This window comes from Pristiophorus japonicus, chromosome 3 (assembly GCF_044704955.1).
Source record: "Pristiophorus japonicus isolate sPriJap1 chromosome 3, sPriJap1.hap1, whole genome shotgun sequence".
Taxonomy (NCBI): domain Eukaryota; kingdom Metazoa; phylum Chordata; class Chondrichthyes; family Pristiophoridae; genus Pristiophorus; species Pristiophorus japonicus.
In genome coordinates, this window is record NC_091979.1 from 307,543,562 (window position 1) to 307,565,120 (window position 21,559).

Genomic DNA, 21,559 nt, shown 5'->3' on the forward strand with positions numbered 1-21,559 from the left:
TGCACTTGTCAATATAACTGGAGTGCTGATAATTACTTTGTGCAAGAACACAGATTTTAAGACAAGCTCTGGCACATTGTTACCAATGCGAAATGGCAATTCTAACGCAATTAATGAAGGTCTCCTTACACAAACAGCTGTTTACAAGATAGGGCATGACAATATTTCCTATCAAATTTATATTGTGTTTTCAACACAACACACAACTACTTTATTGGAAAATATGCTATCCTACAGTATTTCATGGTCCATCAGTGTACAATGCTGATTTAGTATTCAGAGAGTCTTTCATGGTCTTATCAGCATACATTGTTAATTTAGTGGTCCAGGGAGTGTGTAAATGGTCTTTCAGTATACATTCCGATTCTGTACCCCCCAAGCATTTTATGGTCACAATGTGCATTGCTGATTTAATACCTGCAGTAAAGTACTTTAATGTCCCCACCCGGAGCATTTTATGACCTAGCAAGATACATTACATAGAATTACATCGAATATACGGCACAGGAACAAGCCATTCGGCCCAACACGTCTGTGCTGATGTTCATACTCGACTCGAGTCTCCTCCCTTTCCATCTGTCTCATCTCAGCCTTTCAGCATATCTTTCCATTTCATTTTCTCTCATATACTCTTCTAATTTCCTTTTCAAAGCATCCAAGCTATTTGCCTCAATCACTTCTACACTCTAACCGTTCTGATTGAAGAGAATTCTCCTTATACAAGTAACTATCTTGTATTGATGGCCGCTAATTTGGGATTCTTTCCACATCTAACTTATTCAATCCATTCATAATTTTAAAAGATTTCCCTCGGGTCCCCTCCAAGTCTTCTCTTTTCTGAACAAAAAAAGCCCCAACCCGTTCAATCTTTCCTGAAAGTTGTAATCTCTCAGTTCTGGTACCATCATTGTAAATTTTGTTTGCACTTTCTCCAGTGCTTCTATATCCTTTTCACAGTAGGGAGACCAGAAGTGTGCAAAGTACTCCAAGTGTGGTCCAACAACGTGTATTTATATAGCGCCTTTAACGGAATATAACATGCCAAGGTGCTTCACAGGAGTGTTATCAAACAAAATTTGACACTCAGCCACATAGAGATATTAGGGCAAGCTTGGTCAAGGGGAAGCGTCTTAGGAGGAAAGAGGTGGAGAGGTTTAGGGAGGCTATTCGAGAGCTTAGGGCCTTGGAAGCTGAAGACACGGCCGTCATGACCATCAATGGTGGAGTGATTAAAATTGAGAATGCTCAAGAGGCCAGAATTGGAGGAACGCAGATATCTCAGAGGGCTGTAGGGTTGGAGGGGATTACAGAGCTAGAGAGGGGCCAAGGTATATAGAGACTAGAACTGTGCACAGTACAGGACATTGCTGATTTAGTACTTACTCGTTTTTGCCTCATTGTTTTGCGTTTGGCCAGTTTTTGTCTCCTCTCTTCTTTCAAACTGGCCAATTGAGCTGGAGTGAGTTTAGCTTTGAAGGCTGCCAGTTCCACTTTATATTTCAATTTACCATCATTTGCTGCAACTTCATAAGGCTGGAAGCAAGACAGTTACATTCTTAGTTATTCCAAATTCCTTTCAGGTAAGCAAATATAAAGAGCCTTTTTTGATAATGAACTATACAGCAGCAGTGACTAAGAGGGCCCTTTTTTTTTTAAAAACAATGATTGCAAATTTCTGAATTGTGTTACTCTTAGGCCATTCAACAAGATCTAGTTCTTGCCAATAACTCCCAAGCACCAAACGGAAAGTGTTATGTATTTAACCCCTTGTAACCTGTATTACACTACCACCAGAGGGTCTACCTGTTGGGAGTCCCAAAGGATCCCAGCATCCCTTGGGAGCACGGTATACAAGCAGGCCACCCACAAGGTACCTGCACTCTGGAGTCTTACTAAAGGAGCTCAGGTCACACTTGCTCATTGTACATCCTTTGTTTATGTGTACACCAGTAAGCACTTACTTTTTTTTGATCCGCCGTTAACTGTCTCCATGTCTGAGCAATCCATTTAGTCTTTTCTACCAACTTTAGATCTGGAAAGAGATAATGTCCATTATACAAGATCAAAAAAAAAAATGACTTAATGGTATTAGCTAATAATCACTAGACATGTGAAAGTACAAAGACTATAGGGCTGGGTTTTCGGGTTTTGGGTTTTGCCGGCGAAAACTTACTGTTTTCGCTGCGCTACCGTTTTAAGGCAGAACTTTCGGGTTTTACATTTGCGCCAGGGGTAGATGGGGTGTTGCACGAGGATTCGCGGTGCAAAATCGCGAGTTTCGCCAAAATTAGTCCGGGGCCAGGAGTGCTGCAGGAGAGGCCTTGGGAAGGGGGTGGTTAATTCCCAAAAAACATTTATAAAGACACTTATCCATCGAATTGCTGAATAAAAACTTTAACTTACCTTTCTTTGCAGGCTTTCATACTTACCGATGCTGGCAGGGCTGTACCGACAGGTTTGATCCGTCGCTATTCTAGGCATGGCGCGCGGGTCGGGAGAGAGCCGAAAGTCCGACGGTAACGCAATCCGCAGCGTTGCACATCGGCGCACTTCTCCCCGCCGGTACGTCCCATCGCCGCCGCAAACAGTGAGCAGAGGATCCCGCCCGGGCTGTGCGATGGTCAAATTGCGGCGAAAACACGGTCGCAAGCTTCTCAAATATCCGGCCCCCTGGAGTTTCCTCGTGGGTGTAACCCAGATGTTAAACCTGGAAATGTACCCATTTTGCCGATGACAAGTTACACCCAAGTATCCTCCCAATTCCATTAGAATACGCTCAAACTTAAAATGGGCAGAAATCAGTGTAAACAATCAGAGCCCAAGGAAAGCACCTAACCCATACCATGTATTTCTTCTTTAAGTATGAAAACTGAAGTTTAGGATCCTGCAATTGGGAAGCTTTCAATTTTTAATACGACATAAAAATCCATTTCAAGAAACAGAAAATACAAAAAAAATTTTTTTTTTTTTTATAAATATGAAAAATTGCAATTAAAAGGACCAGAAAAATGACTCTCTTTCCTGGTCGCATTAAGTAAAAGCACAATTGGAGAATCCTCGCATCTGAGAGTCAGAGGTGTGGCCAGTTTTGTGGGCGAAGATTCATTTAGTCGGAGGGTTTGGCAGACAACATAAAAGACAGGGGAGACTTGTCCATTTTGTAGTTATGCGTGTAACTCACGTCAACATTTCCACAATCTTTTAACTGCAATACGGCAAAGTCTCCCCCAACTTTTATATCCGTCCGTCAAATCTTCGTCCAAAAAACTGGCCGCACCTCTGACCTTCAAATGTGAGGATCCTCCCATTGTTTGGAGCTCCCATTACCCGTCTCTCTGGACGCAAACGCAGAGGACACTCCAGACCTAAATGTTACTCTTTTAAAATTCTTTAAATGCAGATTTCCACTGACTGTGTTGATGTCACTAAAAGGTCAAAATGTGTTCGGCAGACCTGGTTACAAGAATGCAAAAAACCAGTGAGGAGTGAGGTCTTGGCCACCTGAAAACGCATCGAGAAACATTTGCTCAGGAGGGAAAGATGTTGAGTTATCATTGCATTTCGTTTGCGCCTGGACCAGTGAGTGAATCGCAGTCACGCGAGAGCTGAATTATCACCAGCACGTAGAATACAGGTAACATTTTCAATTGATCCAATTCCTATTCTGAAAAATTCCATAAATCTGATAGCCCATGACTCAATTAATCAGTTCCATTGATGAAAAGCATTTAGATGTGTAAATGTTGTCTGTAGGTTTCACGAAATCTCTGCAGAATTATATACAAACTTACACTAATTCTGCTTTACTCCTGAAATACTGTCACAAAACTCCGATTCCACTCTATCCTGGTTTTCTGGAATAAATTCCCTTCCTCTCTCCCCCCACCTCTCGCCAACACAAAGATCAACCGAGATGACTGATCTGTGGAATTAACGAAGCAGGAATAGAAAGACATAGCAGTTTGTGTTTGGGTTAGACTTGGGGACAGCTCAGAATCAATGACATTGAGAATTTAATGTATTTTCTATAGTGTATAGCATGCTCACCGATAGTCATTCTTTAACCAAAACTAGTATCTTACTTGAATCATTCTACCAAAAAAAGGGTCCAGATTGAACTCTACCCTCTTCTTTATCTCTTCCATTCTCTCGGTTCCTCCCCATTCCACTCTTCTCTCATTTGGTACTGGCTTGTCCTATAGAGAGAGGGAGACCTTCCAATCCAGGAGAAGTATCTGGCCACGGCACCTGCTCCCCCCCCTCCCCAATCCATCCAATGCCGAGGCCAGCAGAAAACTGCAGGTTGTGCTGATTAAATCAACTGGCATTGCCGGTCCAAAGGCATATTGCCTGCTGCAGGCCACATTGTCTGACAAGGTGGCACAGCACAGTCGGGGAGGGGGAAGAGATTTGAAATAATTAGCTGATGTGTGGCCCATTTAAATGTCACCAGATCAGAATGGCCAATCTGCATCTCTCACATCTGGATTAACCAATTACAAAAGAGCCATATGCAACGTAGATGATGTTGATTTGCCAATACAGCATTTAGAACAGGAGTGGCCAGAGATTAAATGCAGCACCAATACACAGAATCAATCATAATTAACAGAATGAAGAGAAAGGCGTGTCTTGAAATGGCATCTTTCAGGACGACCCAAAGCACTTTGCAGCCAATGAAATACTTCTGAAGTGTGGTCACCATGGTAACGTAGGGAAATGCCGCAGCCAATTTACACACAGCAAGTCCCACAAGCATTCGTGAGATAATGATCAGATCATCTGGTTTTTTTTGGGTCGAGAGGTAAATACTGGTCAGGACCAAAATTCCCACTAAGCTGCGCAGCCGTTTGCCAGTCCTGCGCAGCCCGGGACCGGCTTTTGAATGGGCTGCGCACTCAAATAAAATTAGGGGGAACATTAGTCAGGCATGACGTTTAAATTTTTTTTAAAAAAGGAGCTATTTATCCAATTCTTGCTGTTTGTAAGAGGATTTACAGCCGGGACACTGAAAGAAAAGAATCTGCCAATAAAACAGTTACAGACACACAGTCTTCCTTTATTTCTAAAATGATTTCCATTTCGAATGTGTTTTCACCTGGATTTTGTTTAAATAAAATCTGTTGCTGTTCCACCACGTAGTGCAGGTAACCATTGAGCGGCCGCTTCGGAGGGGTGAAGGGGGACTTATCCAGTGACAATCTTCTGAATGCTGAGCACACGCTGTTGCAACTGTATCAGATAAAGAAAAATTCCTGTTACGTTTCTCTATTAAATGACAATACAAAACTAATACAGAAATTTAAGACAGAAAAGTGTATTTCCATTCAACATCGGTGAGAAATCTTCTGTTAGTCATAACTATGATATGGACCATTCAGAAACGAAGTTTTAGTGGCTATAAAATACTGTGGAATGCAAAGAAAATCTGTCCGTTGAGCAAAATCTAAAATCGAGAGAGAGAAAGAAAGTTGAGAATGATTTCTAAAGTCTTTGTCAGGAGAGAAGGAACACTGTTCAAGGCAGGGCAAATAGAGTCAAATCTTCTGCCTCATGAGTAATGAGACAAAGATATTTCTGCAAGCTTAGCTTGTTATCCAATTGCCCTGGATGAGTGCAGCTCCAACAACACTCAAGAAGCTGGACACCGGGACCACTCAGCTCCAGACCACATTACAGCCTTGGTCCAAACATGGACACAAGAGCTGAATTCCAGAGGTGAGGTGAGAGTGACTGTCCTTGCCATCAAGGCAACATTTGACTGAGAGTGGCATCAAGGAGCCCCGGTAAAACTGAATTCAATGGAAATTAGGGGGAAAACTCTCCACTGGCTAGAGTCAGACCTAGCACAAAGGAATATGGTTGTGCTAGTTGAAGGCCAATCATTTCAGACCCCGGGACATTGCCGCAGGAGTTCCTCAGGGCAGTGTCCTAGGCCCAGCCATCTTGTTTCAGCGGCTTCATCAATGATCCCCCGCAGCGCCCCCCCCCCCCCCATCCATCCATCAGAAGTGGGGATGTTCACTGATGATTGCCCAGTGTTCCGTTCCATTTGCAGCTCCTCATATAATGAAGCAGTCCCTGCCCGTATGCAGCAAGACCATAACAACATTCAGGCTTGGGCTGATAATGATAAGTAACATTCGCACCACACAAACAAACAAAACTTACATTTATTTAGCACACTTCACAACCTCAGGACGTCCCACGAGGTTTTTTTTAAAAAAAGTAGAGTTAATGTAGAAAATGAGACAAACAATTTGCGCGCAACAAGCTCCCACAAACAGTAATGTGATAATGACCAGATTATCTGTTTTACTAATGTTGATTGAAGGATAAATATTGGCCTGAATAACTCCCCTGCTTCTCTTCAAAATACTGCCATGGGATCTTTCACACACACTGGAGAGCGCAGACGGGGCTACATTTTAACATCTCATCCGAAAGACGGCACCTGTGTTAGTGCAGCACTCCCTCAGTACTGCACTGGAGTGTCAGCCTAGATGTTTGTGCTCAAGTCTCTGGAATGGGAACCCACAACCTAGTGACTCAGAAGCGAGGGTGCTACATGGGATTAAGATAGAAGCTTATCGTAAACAAACCTTTCTTTTATTTAAAAAAATATATTAAAAACCATGGAATTATCATAATGGAACAATTTACATTACACAAATATAAAGTTCGTTTTTCAGGGCCAGAATTGTTGTTCAGCAATTATCATCATAGGCGGTCCCTCGAATCAAGGATGACTTGCTTCCATGTCTAAAAGTTCCCAGGTGTTTCAATAAAGGACCTAATATTCTATCTCGAACTACATGTTGAAGGGTGGAAGATGCCTGTGCATGGATTTTTTTTAACGTGGGGTGACCGTTGCACACCAGCCACCACACGGGCTTGACAGAGCTCGGTCTTGGTCCAGTAGCAAGGATTAACCAAGGCGACTGGAGACCAGCTCTGCTGCACAGACCCAGTGTGCACACATATCGCACAGTGTGGGCTGGCCCAGGCTGCCCCTGGGCCCTCGTCCCTTCTGGGCCCCGAACTCGCACCTCTCCTGGACCCCAGTACACCATTATAAAAAACTCAGTTACATCTCATTCAACAAGGCGTAACATTTTCAGGGGGTTTTTAAGAACGATATTCCAGCGTAAAAGGGGAAGTTTTCATCAGTTGAGTGATTGTAATTGACTGCTGGATGTGGAGAGTTCAAGAGTGGCCCCTGTGGAGATGCAGGGAATGACATAGCAACTTCTGGATTTCCGAGATTAACTGCCAATGTGCAGACGCCAGAAGTTGCTTTTTCAGTTTCAGTTGTAATGACGGTGAACGCCGACAGTTTTGCCATCATTACAATGCTAATTCCAGGCCATTACTTACTTGCTGGTCGAGTTATTGGTTGATATCTCTGATTGCTAATTAAACAAATAAATTTTGTGTTGAGACAATCTGCTGCTTACCAAATTCACAAAGAGGATCCTGTGGATGCACTGGACTGGATACAACCAGTAATCAAAGCAAATCTAAATAAAGGTTCTCTATTCATTATCCTAGGCATGCTATCAAAATGTACCTTGATATTGGAGCAAGCGTGAACACTGAAGGACCATGGGCCCATTTATGAGAATAGTCAGACAAAAATATATTCAGGGTATAATCACTCAAATATATAACAGGTATAACATCTGTCAAGCACATTGCTCATAAAACTGACATTTTCTGATAAGATGCAAGACTTGCATTTATATAGCACCGTTCACGTCCTCAGTAAGTCCCAAAGCTTTTCACAGCCAATTAATCCCTTTAAAAAAGTGCAGTTACTGTTGTCTTGCTGGCAAACACAACAGCCAATTTGGATACAGTAAAGTCCCTCAAACAGCAATGAGATGAATGACCTTTGAATCAGTTTCCTGGTTTAGGGATAAATGTTGGTTAAAACAGAATATTTTCAAGCATAAAAAGCCTTTTTTTTTTTAAAATGGCTGTAGTTTACTCTTTGAACAGAACCACAGAATCTTTCGCATCCACCAAGAGGGCAGACGGTCCTCATCCGAAAGATGGCACCTCAGACAGTGCACCTTCCTTCGCACTGCACTAAAGTATCAGCATAGATAATGTGCTCAAGGCCCTCTGACTCAGAGGCAAGAGTACAATTAATAAATCTCCCCAAAGTATTTTGTTTGCATAATATTTTTGACCTGCCAAGAGGTTACAGTTAATATTAATCTCCAGCAGGGGGAAGTGTAGTGTGATCCATCAATCTGGTGTGAAGCAGGTTCATAGAAACATAGAAAATAGGTGCAGGAGCAGGCCATTCGGCCCTTTGAGCCTGCACCACCATTCAATATGATCATAGCTGATCATGCAACTTCAGTACCCCATTCCTGCTTTCTCTCCATACCCACTGATCCCTTTAGCCGTAAGGGCCACATCTAACTCCCTTTTGAATATATCGAACGAACTGTCCTCAACAACTTTCTGTGGTAGAGAATTCCACAGGTTCACAATTCTCTGGGTGAATTGGGTCATTTTAAGGCCGAGTGGAATTGGAACACAGTCAAGTGGCAACAAAACTTTTCATTATTTAAAAAGCGCCAAATGTATTGGTGGGGTTTTCAGTAGCAGGAATAGAGGAGTTGGATGCAAGCATCGCAAGACTCCGTTCCTTAAAAGGTGCATTTCCCACGGTGTTAATCAGAGGGGAAAAATTGTAACTCTCTTCCCATAATTGTTTCTCTGCTTCTTCCCCCACTCTCCAGTTTTTCCTGTGTCCTCTGTCTTTCTGGTTGGGCTCAACTCAGTCCCTATTTCTATATGGCTCTCAGACAATTTTGATTTCAGGATCTGTTCATTTGTATCTTACTCTTTTTATTTCTACTAGTCTCTCCTCGCTCTTGTCTTCCAGCAGTGCTGCAGTATTAAGACCATTCTATATAAAGTGACCAACAATGTTCCTCCTCAACCTATCTACACCCAACTAATCCATCCTCCTCTTTGATCTACTTTGATAAATTAGGGATATATAAACACAGTGCATTCAAAAGCAACGAGGCCATCAAAATGACTCGAAACAAAAAACTTGAATTAATGTACAACTTGTTATGTTCCAAGTACTTCCCAAAGTGCATTACAACCAGTAGCTTACTTTTGAAATATAAATCACTTATGATGTAGATAAACACAGCAGTCAATTTGTACAAGTTCCACAAACAGCAAATGAATGGATAACCAGCTCTCTGGGGCAGAGAATTCCTCAGATTTACAACCCTCAGAAGAAATTCCCCATATTCTGAAACTATGCCCCCTAGTTCTAGATTTTCCCCCATGAGTGGATATCATCTTTGCATCTACCTTGTCGAGCCCCTTCATTTCGTGCAAGTCCGCTCCACTTCCCGCCACTAGCCCAGGCCAAATGGCCTCCGATTTACTGACCTGCGCTGATTTATTTAACTCTCCGCAAGGGTTTTCTTGAGACGCCACATATACTGGCCTAAGTAGAAATGAAGTAACTATTAGCTGGCCAAAGTTGCCTAAATGACCAGAATTGGCGTAGGTGGCTGGTATCGCCCCCTTTCGAAGAAAAAAAAACTTCTCTCAAAAAGTTGAGTTACGCTGGTGCAAATTGATTGGGGAAACTGGGGATTTTTAAGTTAGGCCAAAAAAAAGGGCGCAAATACTGGCGCAAATTGAGCCCTAAATAAGGAGACCAAAATGTACGCAGTACTCTCGATGTGCCTCCACCAATACCCTGTACATTTGGAGGACTTCTCTGCTTTTATACTCTATCCCTCTTGCAACAAAGGCCAACATTCCATTTTCAATAAGATCAACTGAACTCCAATGAGTATCTACTCAACCTATCTTCCTAGGTCAACCCCTTCATCTCAGGAATCAGCCTTGTGAACCTCCTCTGAATTGCCTCCAATGCAAGTGTATACCTCCTTTTGGGCTCAATTTTCCCCGAGCCCGTTTCCTGGCGTATTGCCAGAGTTGCGCCTCTTAATTAAGTAAATAAATACCCCAGAAAAAAAATCTCCAAAGTTTCCCCGATGTTTGGCAGCCGAGCAGCGTGGCCAGTCGCCTCGGGAGGTGGAGCCTGCGGTCTGCGCTGGAAAAAGGAGCCGGGCCTTCTGTGCATGCGCGGGGGGAAAAACTGACGGTCTTGACGTCACTGAAATGGCCACGCATGCGCAGTAGTGCGCAGTGTGAGGTGCCTTCCTGGTCCGCTGCGGGGAGTACCCACCGCCCCCCCCACTGAGCCTCTCCGGTGCCTTCCCGCCGCTCTGTGGCCCCCGATTTTATGCCGGTCCAGGTCTGTTCCACTTCCCACTACTAGCCCAGGCCAAATGGCTTCCGATGTACTTACCTGCGCCAATTTCTTTAACTCTCCGCAAGGGTTTTCTCGAGAGGCCACATACGCTGACCTAAGCAGAAATGGAGTAACTATCAGCTGGCCAAAGTTCACTAAATGGCCAGAATTGGCATAGGTGGCTGGTAACGCCCCCTTTTGAAGGAAAAAAAAAACTTAACGAAAAAAATCTAACTAAGTGAGTTACGCTGGTGCAAACTGATTGGGGAAACTGGGGATTTTTAAGTTAGGCCAGAAAAAGCAGCCTAATCCAAAAAAAAAAACGGCACAAATACTGGGGAATATTGAGCCCTCAATAAGGAGACCAAAACTGTATGCCGTACTCTAGTTCCACCAATACCTTGTACAGTTGTAGCAGGACTTCTCTGCTTTTATACTCTATCCCCCTTGCAATAAAGGCCCAACATTCCATTTGCCTTCCTGATTACTTGCTGTACCCTCATACTCACTTTTTGTGTTTCATGCACAAGGACCCCCAGGTCCCTCTGTACAGCAGCATTTTGTAATTTTTCTCCATTTAAATAATAATTTGCTTTTTTATTTTTTCTGCCAAAGTGGATAACCTCACACTTTCCCACATTATACTCCATCTGCCAAATTTTTGCCCACTCACATAGCCTGTCTATATCCCTTTGCAGATTGTGTGTGTCCTCCTCACACATTGCTTTTCCTCCCATCTTTGTATCATCAGCAAACTTGGCTGCATTACACTCAGTCTCTTCATCCATGTAGTTAACATAGATTGTAAATAGTTGAGGTCCCAGCTCCGATCCCAGCAGCACCCCTCTAGTTACTGTTTGCCAACCGGAAAATAACCCATTTATCCTGACTCTCTGTTTGTTAGCCATGCTAATATATTACCCCCAACCCCGTGAACTTTTATCTTGTGCAGTAACCTTTTATGTGGCGCCTTATCGAATGCCTTCTGGAAATTCAAATACATATCCATTGGGTCCCCCTTATCCACCATGCCTGCACAAGCACGAGACTGAGAGCAGGTCGGTCAGCAAAGCAAAGGGAAATCATGGGTTGTTTTTGATCAGGACCTTTCACCAAAGGTGTGTATTTAGAGTATTTTCTGTTCTTACAACAGATGAGGATATCCAACACAAACTAGCAGCATACAATGACCCCCAAGCTCAGCACATTGATGTGTTAACTCGTTAATGTCTCCTGAACTTCAACAAATACGTCCAACTCGCACAGAAATATTGATGGAACCAAACAGAGATTCCGAAAATATATTAAAAATTCCAATATTCTTCATGAAAACAGAATGTGATTTATTCAGTCACGATAAACTAGTGGCACCGATCGCAGGAAATAGTCGTCCCAATCGAAATTACAAGCAAGGCCACTGGTTTTTCCAATTCTACAAAAAACAGTGATACAGGTCCAGCTAATAAAAGCTGAATTTGGCTTATTCATTCAGTCACTGTAGAAACATAGAAAATAGGTGCAGGAGTAGGCCATTCGGCCCTACGAGCCTTCACCACCATTCAATAATAAGATCATGGCTGATCATTCCCTCAGTACCCCTTTCCTGCTTTCGCTCCATACCCCTTGATCCCTTAAGCCGTAAGGGCCATATCTAACACCCTTTTGAATATATCCAATGAACTGGCATCAACAACTCTCTGCAGCAGGGAATTCCACAGGTTAACAACTCTCTGAGTGACGAAGTTTCTCCTCATCTCAGTCCTAAATGGCTTACCCCTTATCCTTAGACTGTGTCCCCTGGCTCTGGACTCCCCCAACATCGGGAACTTTCTTCCTGCATCTAACCTGTCTAGTCCCATCAGAATTTTATATGTTTCTATGAGATCCCCTCTCATCCTTCTAAACTCCAGTGAATACAGGCCCAGTTGATCCAGTCTCTCCTCATATGTCAGTCCTGCCATCCCTGGAATCAGTGTGGTGAACTTTCGCTGCACTCTCTCAATAGCAAGAACGTCCTTCCTCAGATTAGGAGACCAAAACTGAACACAATATTCCAGGTGTGGCCTCACCAAGGCCCTGTACAACTGCAGTAAGATCTCGCTGCTCCTATACTCAAAACCCCTAGCTATGTAGGCTAACATACCAGTTGCCTTCTTCACTGCCTGCTGTACCTGCATGCCAACTTTCAATGACTGATGAACCATGACACCCAGGTCTCGTTGCACCTCCCCTTTTCCTAATCTGCCGTCATTCAGATAATATTCTGCCTTCGTGTTTTTGCCACCAAAGTGGATAACCTCATATTTATCCACATTATACTGCATCTACCACGTGTTTGCCCACTCACCTAACCTGTCCAAATCACCCTGCAGCCTTTTAGCGTCCTCCTCACAGCTCACACCGCCACCCAGCTTAGTGTCATCTGCAAACTTGGAGATATTACACTCAATTCCTTCATCTAAATCATTAATGTATATTGTCAACAGCTGGGGTCCCAGCACTGAGCCCAGCGGCACCCCACTAGTCACTGCCTCCCATTCTGAAAAGGACCCATTTATCCCGACTCCCTGCTTCCTGTCTGCCAACCAGTTCTCTATCCACGTCAGTACATTACCCCCAATACCATGTGCTTTAATTTTGCACACCAATCTCTTGTATGGGACCTTGTCAAAAGCCTTTTGAAAGTCCAAAAATACCACATACACTGGTTCTCCTAGTCCACTCTACTAGTTACAGCCTCAAAAAATTGTCGAAGATTTGTCAAGCATGATTTCCCTTTCATAAATCCATGCTGACTTGGACCGATCCTATCACTGCTTTCCAAATGTGATGCTATTTCATCTTTAATAACTGATTCCAAAATTTTCCCCACTACTGATGTCAGGCTAACTGGTCTATAATTACCCGTTTTCTCTCTCCCTCCTTAAAAAGTGGTGTTACATTAGCTACCCTCCAGTCCATAGGAACTAATCCCGAGTCGATAGACTGTTGGAAAATGATCACCAATGCATCCACTATTTCTAGGGCTACTTCCTTAAGTACTCTGGGTTGCAGACTATCAGGCCCCGGGGATTTATCGGCCTTCAATCCCATCAATTTCCCTAACACAATTTCCTGACTAATAATGATTTCCTTCAGTTCCTCCTTCTCACTAGACCCTCAGTCCCCTAGTATTTCCGGAAGGTTATTCGTGTCTTCCTTCATGAAGGTAGAACCAAAGTATTTGTTGAACTACGACACCATTTCTTTGTTCCCCATTATAAATTCACCTGAATTTGACTGCAAGGGACCTAAGTTTGGTTTCACTAATCTTTTTCTCTTCACATATCTTTTGCAGTCAGTTTTTATGTTGCCAGAAAGCTTCCTCTCATACTCTATTTTCCCCCTCCTAATTAAATCCTTTGTCCTCCTCTGCTGTATTACAAAATTCTCCCAGTCCTCAGGTTTGCTGCTTTTTCCGGACAATTTATATGCCTCTTCCTTGGATTTAACACTATCCTTAATGTCCCTTGTTAGCCACGGTTGAGCCACCTTCCCCGTTTTATTTTTACACCAGACAGGGATGTACAATTGTTGAAGTTCATCCATGTGATCTTTAAATGTTTGCCATTGCCTATCCACCGTCAACACTTTAAGTATCACTCGCCAGTCTATTCTAGCCAATTCATGTCCCATACCATCGAAGTTACCTTTCCTTAAGTTCAGGACCCTAGTCTCTGAATTAACTGTGTCACTCTCCATCTTAATAAAGAATTCTACCATATTATGGTCACTCTTTCCCAAGGGGCCTCGTACAACAAGATTGTTAATTAGTCCTTTCTCATTGCACATCACCCAGTCTAGGATGGCCAGCCCTCTAGTTGGTTCCTCGACATATTGGTCTAGGAAACCATCCAGGAAATCCTCCTCCACCGCATTGCTACCAATTTGGTTAGCCCAATCAATATGTAGATTAAAGTCGCCCATAATAACTGCTGTACCTTTATTGCACGTATCCCTAATTTCTTGTTTGATGCTGTCCCCAACTTCACTGGTGGTCTGTACTTCGGCGAGAGACCTATAAAAGGCACAGCAGGGAGTCCAGGGAGCACTGTCAAGGAGGTGAGTGGAGAAGCATTCGGGACTTCGGCGAGAGGCCTAAAAAGGCACAGCAGGGAGTCCAGGGCCCAGCATCGGAGGTGCGTGGAGAGCCGTGCTTGTGCAGCTACAGGGAGAAAGCAAAAATGTAGAAAGGAATAGAAAGGTGATGTCACAGCCAAGGGGGTAAGTGATTGGCTGGTGATTGGTAAGTAGTTTTTCTTTTTTCTCTTCTATAACAGTGAGTAAACTTTAGCATTGTTGTTGCCAATTTAAGTTAATCTAAGGGTTAAGTCATGGCAGGCGAGCTCGGACATGGGTTATGCTCCTCCTGTACTATGTGGGAAATCAGGGACGCCTCCGGTGTCCCTGACGACTATGTGTGCGGGAAGTGTATCCGCCTCCAGCTCCTGACGGACCGCGTTGCGGAATTGGAGCTGAAGGTCGATCACTCTGGAGCATCCACGATGCTGAGAATGACGTGAATAGCACGTTTAGTGAGTTGGTCTTACCGCAGGTAAAGGGTCCACAGCCAGATAGGGAATGGAAGACCAAGAGGAAGAGCAGTGCAAGGAAGGTAGTGCAGGGATCCCCTGCGGTCATCCCCCTGCAAAACAGATACACCACTTTGGGTACTGTTGAGGGGGATGAATCATCAGGGGGGAGCAGCAGCAGCCAAGTTCATGGCACCGTGGCTGGCTCTGCTGCACAGGAGGGCAGGAAAAAGAGTGGGAGAGCGATAGTGATAGGGGATTCAATTTAAGGGGAATACATAGGCGTTTCTGCGGTCGCAACCGAGACTCTCGGATGGTATGTTGCCTCCCTGGTGCAAGGGTCAAGGATGTCTCGGAGCGGGTGCAGGGCATTCTGAAAAGGGAGGGTGAACAGCCAGTTGTCGTGGTGCACATTGGTACCAACGAGTAGATAAAAAACGGGATGAGGTCCTACGAGACAAATTTAAGGAGCTAGGAGCTAAATTAAAAAGTAGCACCTCAAAAGTAGTCATCTCGGGATTGCTACCAGTGCCACGTGCTAGTCAGAGTAGGAATCACAGGATAGCTCAGATGAATACATGGCTTGAGCAGTGGTGCAGCAGGGTGGGATTCAAATTCCTGGGGCATTGGAACCAGTTCTGGGGGAGGTGGGACCAGTACAAACCGGACAGTCTGCACCTGGGCAGGACCGGAACCAATATCCTAGGGGGAGTGTTTGCTAGTGTTGTTGGGGAGGAGTTAAACTAATATGGCAGGAGGATGGAGACCAATGCAGGGAGACAGAGAGAAACAAAATGGAGACAGAAGCAAAAGACAGAAAGGAGATGAGTAAAAGTGGAAGGCAGAGAAACCCAAGGCAAAAAAAAAGGGCCACTTTGCAGCAAAATTCTAAAGGGTCAAAGTGTGTTAAAAAGGCAAGCCTGAAGGCTCTGTGCCTCAATGCGAGGAGTATTCGAAATAAGGTGGATGAATTAACTGTGCAGATAGCAATTAACAGATATGATGTGGTTGGCATCACGGAGACATGGCTCTAGCGTGACCAAGGCTGGGAACTCAACATCCAAGGGTATTCAACATTTAGGAAGGATAGACAGAAAGGAAAAGGAGGCGGGGTGGCGTTGCTGGTTAAAGAGGAAATTAATGCAATTGTAAGGAAAGACATGAGCTTGGATGATGTGGAATCGGTATGGGTGGAGCTACAGAATACCAAAGGGCAGAAAACGCTAGTGGGAGTTGTGTACAGACCAACAAACAGTAGTAGTGATGTTGGGGAGGGCATCAAACAGGAAATTAGGGATGCATGCAATAAAGGTGCAACAGTTATCATGGGTGACTTTAATATGCATATAGATTGGGCTAACCAAACTGGAAACAATACGGTGGAGTAGGATTTCCTGGAGTGCATAAGGGATGGTTTTCTAGACGAATATGTCGAGGAACCAACTAGGGGGGGGAGGCCATCTTAGACTGGGTATTGTGTAATGAGAGAGGATTAATGAGCAATCTCGTTGTGCGAGGCCCCTTGGGGAAGAGTGACCATAATCTGGTGGAATTCTACATTAGGATGGAGAATGAAACAGTTAATTCAGAGACCTTGGACCAGAATTTAAAGAAGGGTAACTTTGAAGGTATGAGGCGTGAATTGGCTAGGATAGATTGGCGAATGATACTTAAGAGGTTGACTGTAGATGGGCAATGGCAGACATTTAGAGACCGCATGGATGAAATACAACAATTGTACATTCCTGCCTGGCGTAAAAATAAAAAAGGGAAGGTGGCTCAACCGTGGCTATCAAGGGAAATCAGGGATAGTATTAAAGCCAAGGAAGTGGCATACAAATTGGCCAGAAATAGCAGTGAACCCGGGGACTGGGAGAAATCTAGAACTCAGCAGAGGAGGACAAAGGGTTTGATTAGGGCAGGGAAAATGGAGTACAAGAAGAAGCTTGCAGGGAACATTAAGGCGGATTGCAAAAGTTTCTATAGATATGTAAAGAGAAAAAGGTTAGTAAAGACAAACGTAGGTCCCCTGCAGTCAGAATCAGCGGAAGTCATAACGGGGAACAAAGAAATGGCGGACCAATTGAACAAGTACTTTGGTTCGGTATTCACTAAGGAGGACACAAACAACCTTCCGGATATAAAAAGGGTCAGAGGGTCTAGTAAGGAGGAGGAACTGAGGGAAATCCTTATTAGTCGGGAAATTGTGTTGGGGAAATTGATGGGATTGAAGACCGATAAATCCCCAGGGCCTGATGGACTGCATCCCAGAGGACTTAAGGAGGTGGCCTTTGAAATAGCGGATGCATTGACAGTCATTTTCCAACATTCCATTGACTCTGGATCAGTTCCTATGGAGTGGAGGGTAGCCAATGTAACCCCACTTTTTAAAAAAGGAGGGAGAGAGAAAACAGGGAATTATAGACCGGTCAGCCTGACCTCAGTAGTGGGAAAAATGATGGAATCAATTATTAAGGATGTCATAGCAGCGCATTTGGAAAGAGGTGACATGATAGGTCCAAGTCAGCATGGATTTGTGAAAGGGAAATCATGCTTGACAAATCTTCTGGAATTTTTTGAGGATGTTTCCAGTAGAGTGGACAAGGGAGAACCAGTTGATGTGGTATATTTGGACTTTCAGAAGGCTTTCGACAAGGTCCCACACAAGAGATTAATGTGCAAAGTTAAAGCACATGGGATTGGGAGTAGTGTGCTGACATGGATTGAGAACTGGTTGTCAGACAGGAAGCAAAGAGTAGGAGTAAATGGGTACTTTTCAGAATGGCAGGCAGTGACTAGTGGGGTACCGCAAGGTTCTGTGCTGGGGCCTCAGCTGTTTACACTGTACATTAATGATTTAGACAAGGGGATTAAATGTAGTATCTCCAAATTTGCAGATGACACTAAGTTGGGTGGCAGTGTGAGCTGCGAGGAGGATGCTATGAGGCTGCAGAGTGACTTGGATAGGTTAGGTGAGTGGGCAAATGCATGGCAGATGAAGTATAATGTGGATAAATGTGAGGTTATCCACTTTGGTGGTAAAAACAGAGAGACAGATTATCTGAATGGTGAGATTAGGAAAAGGGGAGGTGCAACGAGACCTGGGTGTCATGGTACATCAGTCATTGAAGGTTGGCATTCAGGTACAGCAGGCAGTTAAGAAAGCAAATGGCCTTCATAGCGAGGGGATTTGAGTACAAGGGCAGGGAGGTGTTACTAGTTGTACAGGGCCGTGGTGAGACCACACCTCGAGTATTGTGTACAGTTTTGGTCTCCTAACTTGAGGAAGGACATTCTTGCTATTGAGGGAGTGCAGCGAAGGTTCACCAGACTGATTTCCGGGATGGCAGGACTGACATATCAAAAAAGACTGGACCAACTGGGCTTGTATTCACTGCCGTTCAAAAGAATGAGAGGGGACCTCATAGAAACATTTAAAATTCTGACAGGTTTAGACAGGTTAGATGCAGGAAGAATGTTCCCAATGTTGGGGAAGTCCAGAACCAGGGGTCACAGTCTAAGGATAAGGGGTAAGCCATTTAGGACCGAGATGAGGAGAAACTTCTTCACCCAGAGAGTGGTGAACCTGTGGAATTCTCTACCACAGAAAGTTGTTGAGGCCAATTCACTAAATATATTCAAAAAGGAGTTAGCTGTAGTCCTTACTACTAGGGGGATCAAGCGGTATGGTGAGAAAGCAGGAATGGGGTACTGAAGTTGCATGTTCAGCCATGAACTCATTGAATGGCGGTGCAGGCTAGAAGGGCCAAATGGCCTACTCCTGCACCTATTTTCTATGTTCCTACAACTCCCACTAGCGTTTTCTGCCCTTTGGTATTCCGTAGCTCCACCCATACTGATTCCACATCATCCAAGCTTATGTCCTTCCTTGCTATTGCATTCATTTCCTCTTTAACCAGCAACGCCACCCCACCTCCTTTTCCTTTCTGTCTATCCTTCCTAAATGTTGAATACCCCTGGATGTTGAGTTCCCAGCCTTGGTCACTCTGGAGCCATGTCTCTGTAATGCCAATTACATCATATCTGTTAACTGCTATCTGCGCAATTAATTCATCCACCTTATTCCGAATACTCCTCGCATTGAGACACAGAGCCTTCAGGCTTGTCTTATTAACACACTGCCCCTTTAGAATTTTGCTGTAATGTGGCCCTTTTTGCCTTGGGTTTCTCTGCCCTCCACCTTTACTTTTCTTCTTTGTATCTTTTGCTTCTGCCCCCATGCTACTTCCCTCTGTCTCCCTGCAGAGGTTCCCATCCCCCTGCCATATTAGTTTACCCCCTCCCCAACAGCACTAGCAAACACTCCCCCCCCCCCCCCCCCCCCCAGGACATTGGTTCCGGTCCTGCCCAGGTGTCGACCGTCGGTTTGTACTGGTCCCACCTCCTCCAGAACTGGTTCCAATGTCCCAGGAATTTGAATCCCTCCCTTCTGCACCACTGCTAGGGGCCTTGATTATAAATCCAGCATCAGACTGGGGTGTTATAAATGCTTTGCTGAAAGAAATTGTGATTTTCTCCCTTTCTGCAAATCACACTCTCCTCAGCCTTCCAGGCCCCCATCAAACTCTATAGCAAAAAGCTTGGAGACACATAAGTGTGCCTAACATACTACTTTGGAATGACCTGTCATTTGTGGGATTCCCAATCGCACCAACATACATCATTACAAGTGCCTTTCATCAAAGGGAATGCAGCTCTAACAAAAGCCTCCTTTCTATAGCGAAATAGAGTCATCCTTCCAAACAGATACCTTTAAACAATAAGTCTTCATCATCATAGGCAGTCCCTCGAAATCAAGGAAGACTTGCTTCCACTCGAAAAGGCGAGTTCTCAGGTGACTGTACAGTCCAATACGGGATTTACAGTCTCGGTCACAGGTGGGACAGACAGTGGTTGGAGGAAAGGGTGGGTGGGGAGTCTGGTTTGCCGCACGCTCCTTCCGCTGCCTGCGCTTGTTTTCTGCATGCTCTCGGCGAAATGACTCGAGGTGCTCAGCACCCTCCCGGATGCTCTTCCTCCACTTAGGGCGGTCTTGGGCCAGGGATTCCCAGATGCCGGTGGGGATGTTGCACTTTATCCATCTTATATGGCTCAGAGACGTGGACCATATACAGTCGACACCTCAAAGCACTGAAGCAGCACCAGCGCTGCCTCCACAAGATCCTGCAAACCCACTGGGAGGATAGACGCACCAACGTCAGTGTTCTCGCTCAGGCCAACAGCGAAGCACTGACCACGCTCGACCAGCTCCGTTGGGCGGCCCACATTGTCCGCATGCCCGACACGAGACTCCCAAAGCAAGCGCTCTACTCGGAACCCCTACACGGCAAGCGAGCTCCAGGTGGGCAGAGGAAACATTTCAAGGACACCCTCAAAGCCTCCTTGAAACAATAAGTAACCATAACATAAACTACACAATACAAAAAGGTCACCAGTAGTGAATCAGTAGACACCAGATATTGGATTCACTTGTGCACTAGAGCTCGAAACATGGATAAACATTTTCCTAATTATAGCAAATCTCAGATTCAATTAGCAACACATTGTAATTATAACAGTTAAAACCACCACATGTATTTCTGAGACACTGCAGCTCTCAGTGGACTGCAGTTCCTGATTCAAAACCATCAACCCACAGGCAATTACCCCTTCTTCGAGGGATTGGGAACAGCCCCATGAAATGCAGCATGCCAGAAAGAGAAAAGAACTTGCATTTCAGCAGCAACTTTCTCACCCTCAGGATGTCCCAAAGCGCTTCACAGGGAGTGCACTGTTTTTTTTTAAATGCAATTACTATTGATTAGTTAGCTAATCTGACCAGTGTTATAGGCAAGGCAAGGTCCCACAAACAACAAATACATGAATGGCCAGATAATCTGAAGATTTATTTTGGTGGTGTTGGTTGTGGGATCAATGTTAACTGGGAGAGGAAAACTGCCTGCTCTTCTCCAAAAAAAGGTGCCATAGGATCCTTTACATGCACCTGAACAGGTAGACACGGCCTCAGGCTGGCATATCCAAATGAGGCTGAGAAGCACACAGGTTGCCCCGGCCCCAGCATTGGGACAGTTGGGAGGGAAGGGTTGGGCAGGGGAGGGATATGTTTTTTTTTTGGGGGGGGGGGGGGCAGAGAGGGATATGTTGGGGGGGGGGGGGGGGGGGGGGCACAGGGAGGTTGGGAGGAAAGGGTTGGGCAGGGGAGGGATATGTTTTTTTTGGGGGGGGGCACAGGGAGGGATATATTTTGGGGGGGGGATATGTTTTTGGGGGGGGGGGGCAGGAGAGGGATATGTTTTTGGGGGAGGGATATATTTTGGGGGGAACAAGGGTGCGATATGTTTTGGGGGGAGCAGGGGAGGGATATGTTTTGGGGGGGGGGGCCGCAAGGGAGGGATATGGTTTGGAGGGGGGGGCGCAGGGGGGGAGTATGGTTTGGAGGGGGGGGCGCAGGGGAGGGATATGTTTTGGGGGGGGCGCAGGGGAGGGATATGTTTGGGGGGGGGTGCAGGGGAGGGATATGTTTGGAGGGGGGGGGCCACAGGGGAGGGATATGTTTTGGAGCGGGGGGCACAGGGGAGGGATATGTTTGGAGGGGGGGCCACAGGGGAGGGATATGTTTTGGAGGGGGGGGCACAGGGGGAGGGATATGTTTTGGAGCGGG

General features: G+C 45.0%; 1 protein-coding gene across 1 annotated transcript in view; it reads right to left on the reverse strand.

Moving 5' to 3' along the window:
- The window catches only part of tfam (transcription factor A, mitochondrial), a 51,744-nt gene that overhangs the window by 28,408 nt on the left and 1,777 nt on the right, over positions 1 to 21,559 (reverse strand). Inside the window, exons 2-4 of the mRNA XM_070875054.1 lie at positions 5,099 to 5,232; positions 1,962 to 2,032; positions 1,384 to 1,533 (exon numbers count right to left, since the gene is read on the reverse strand). Coding sequence (XP_070731155.1) covers positions 1,384 to 1,533; positions 1,962 to 2,032; positions 5,099 to 5,232 — 355 coding nt within the window. The remainder of the gene's footprint in view (positions 1 to 1,383; positions 1,534 to 1,961; positions 2,033 to 5,098; positions 5,233 to 21,559) is intronic.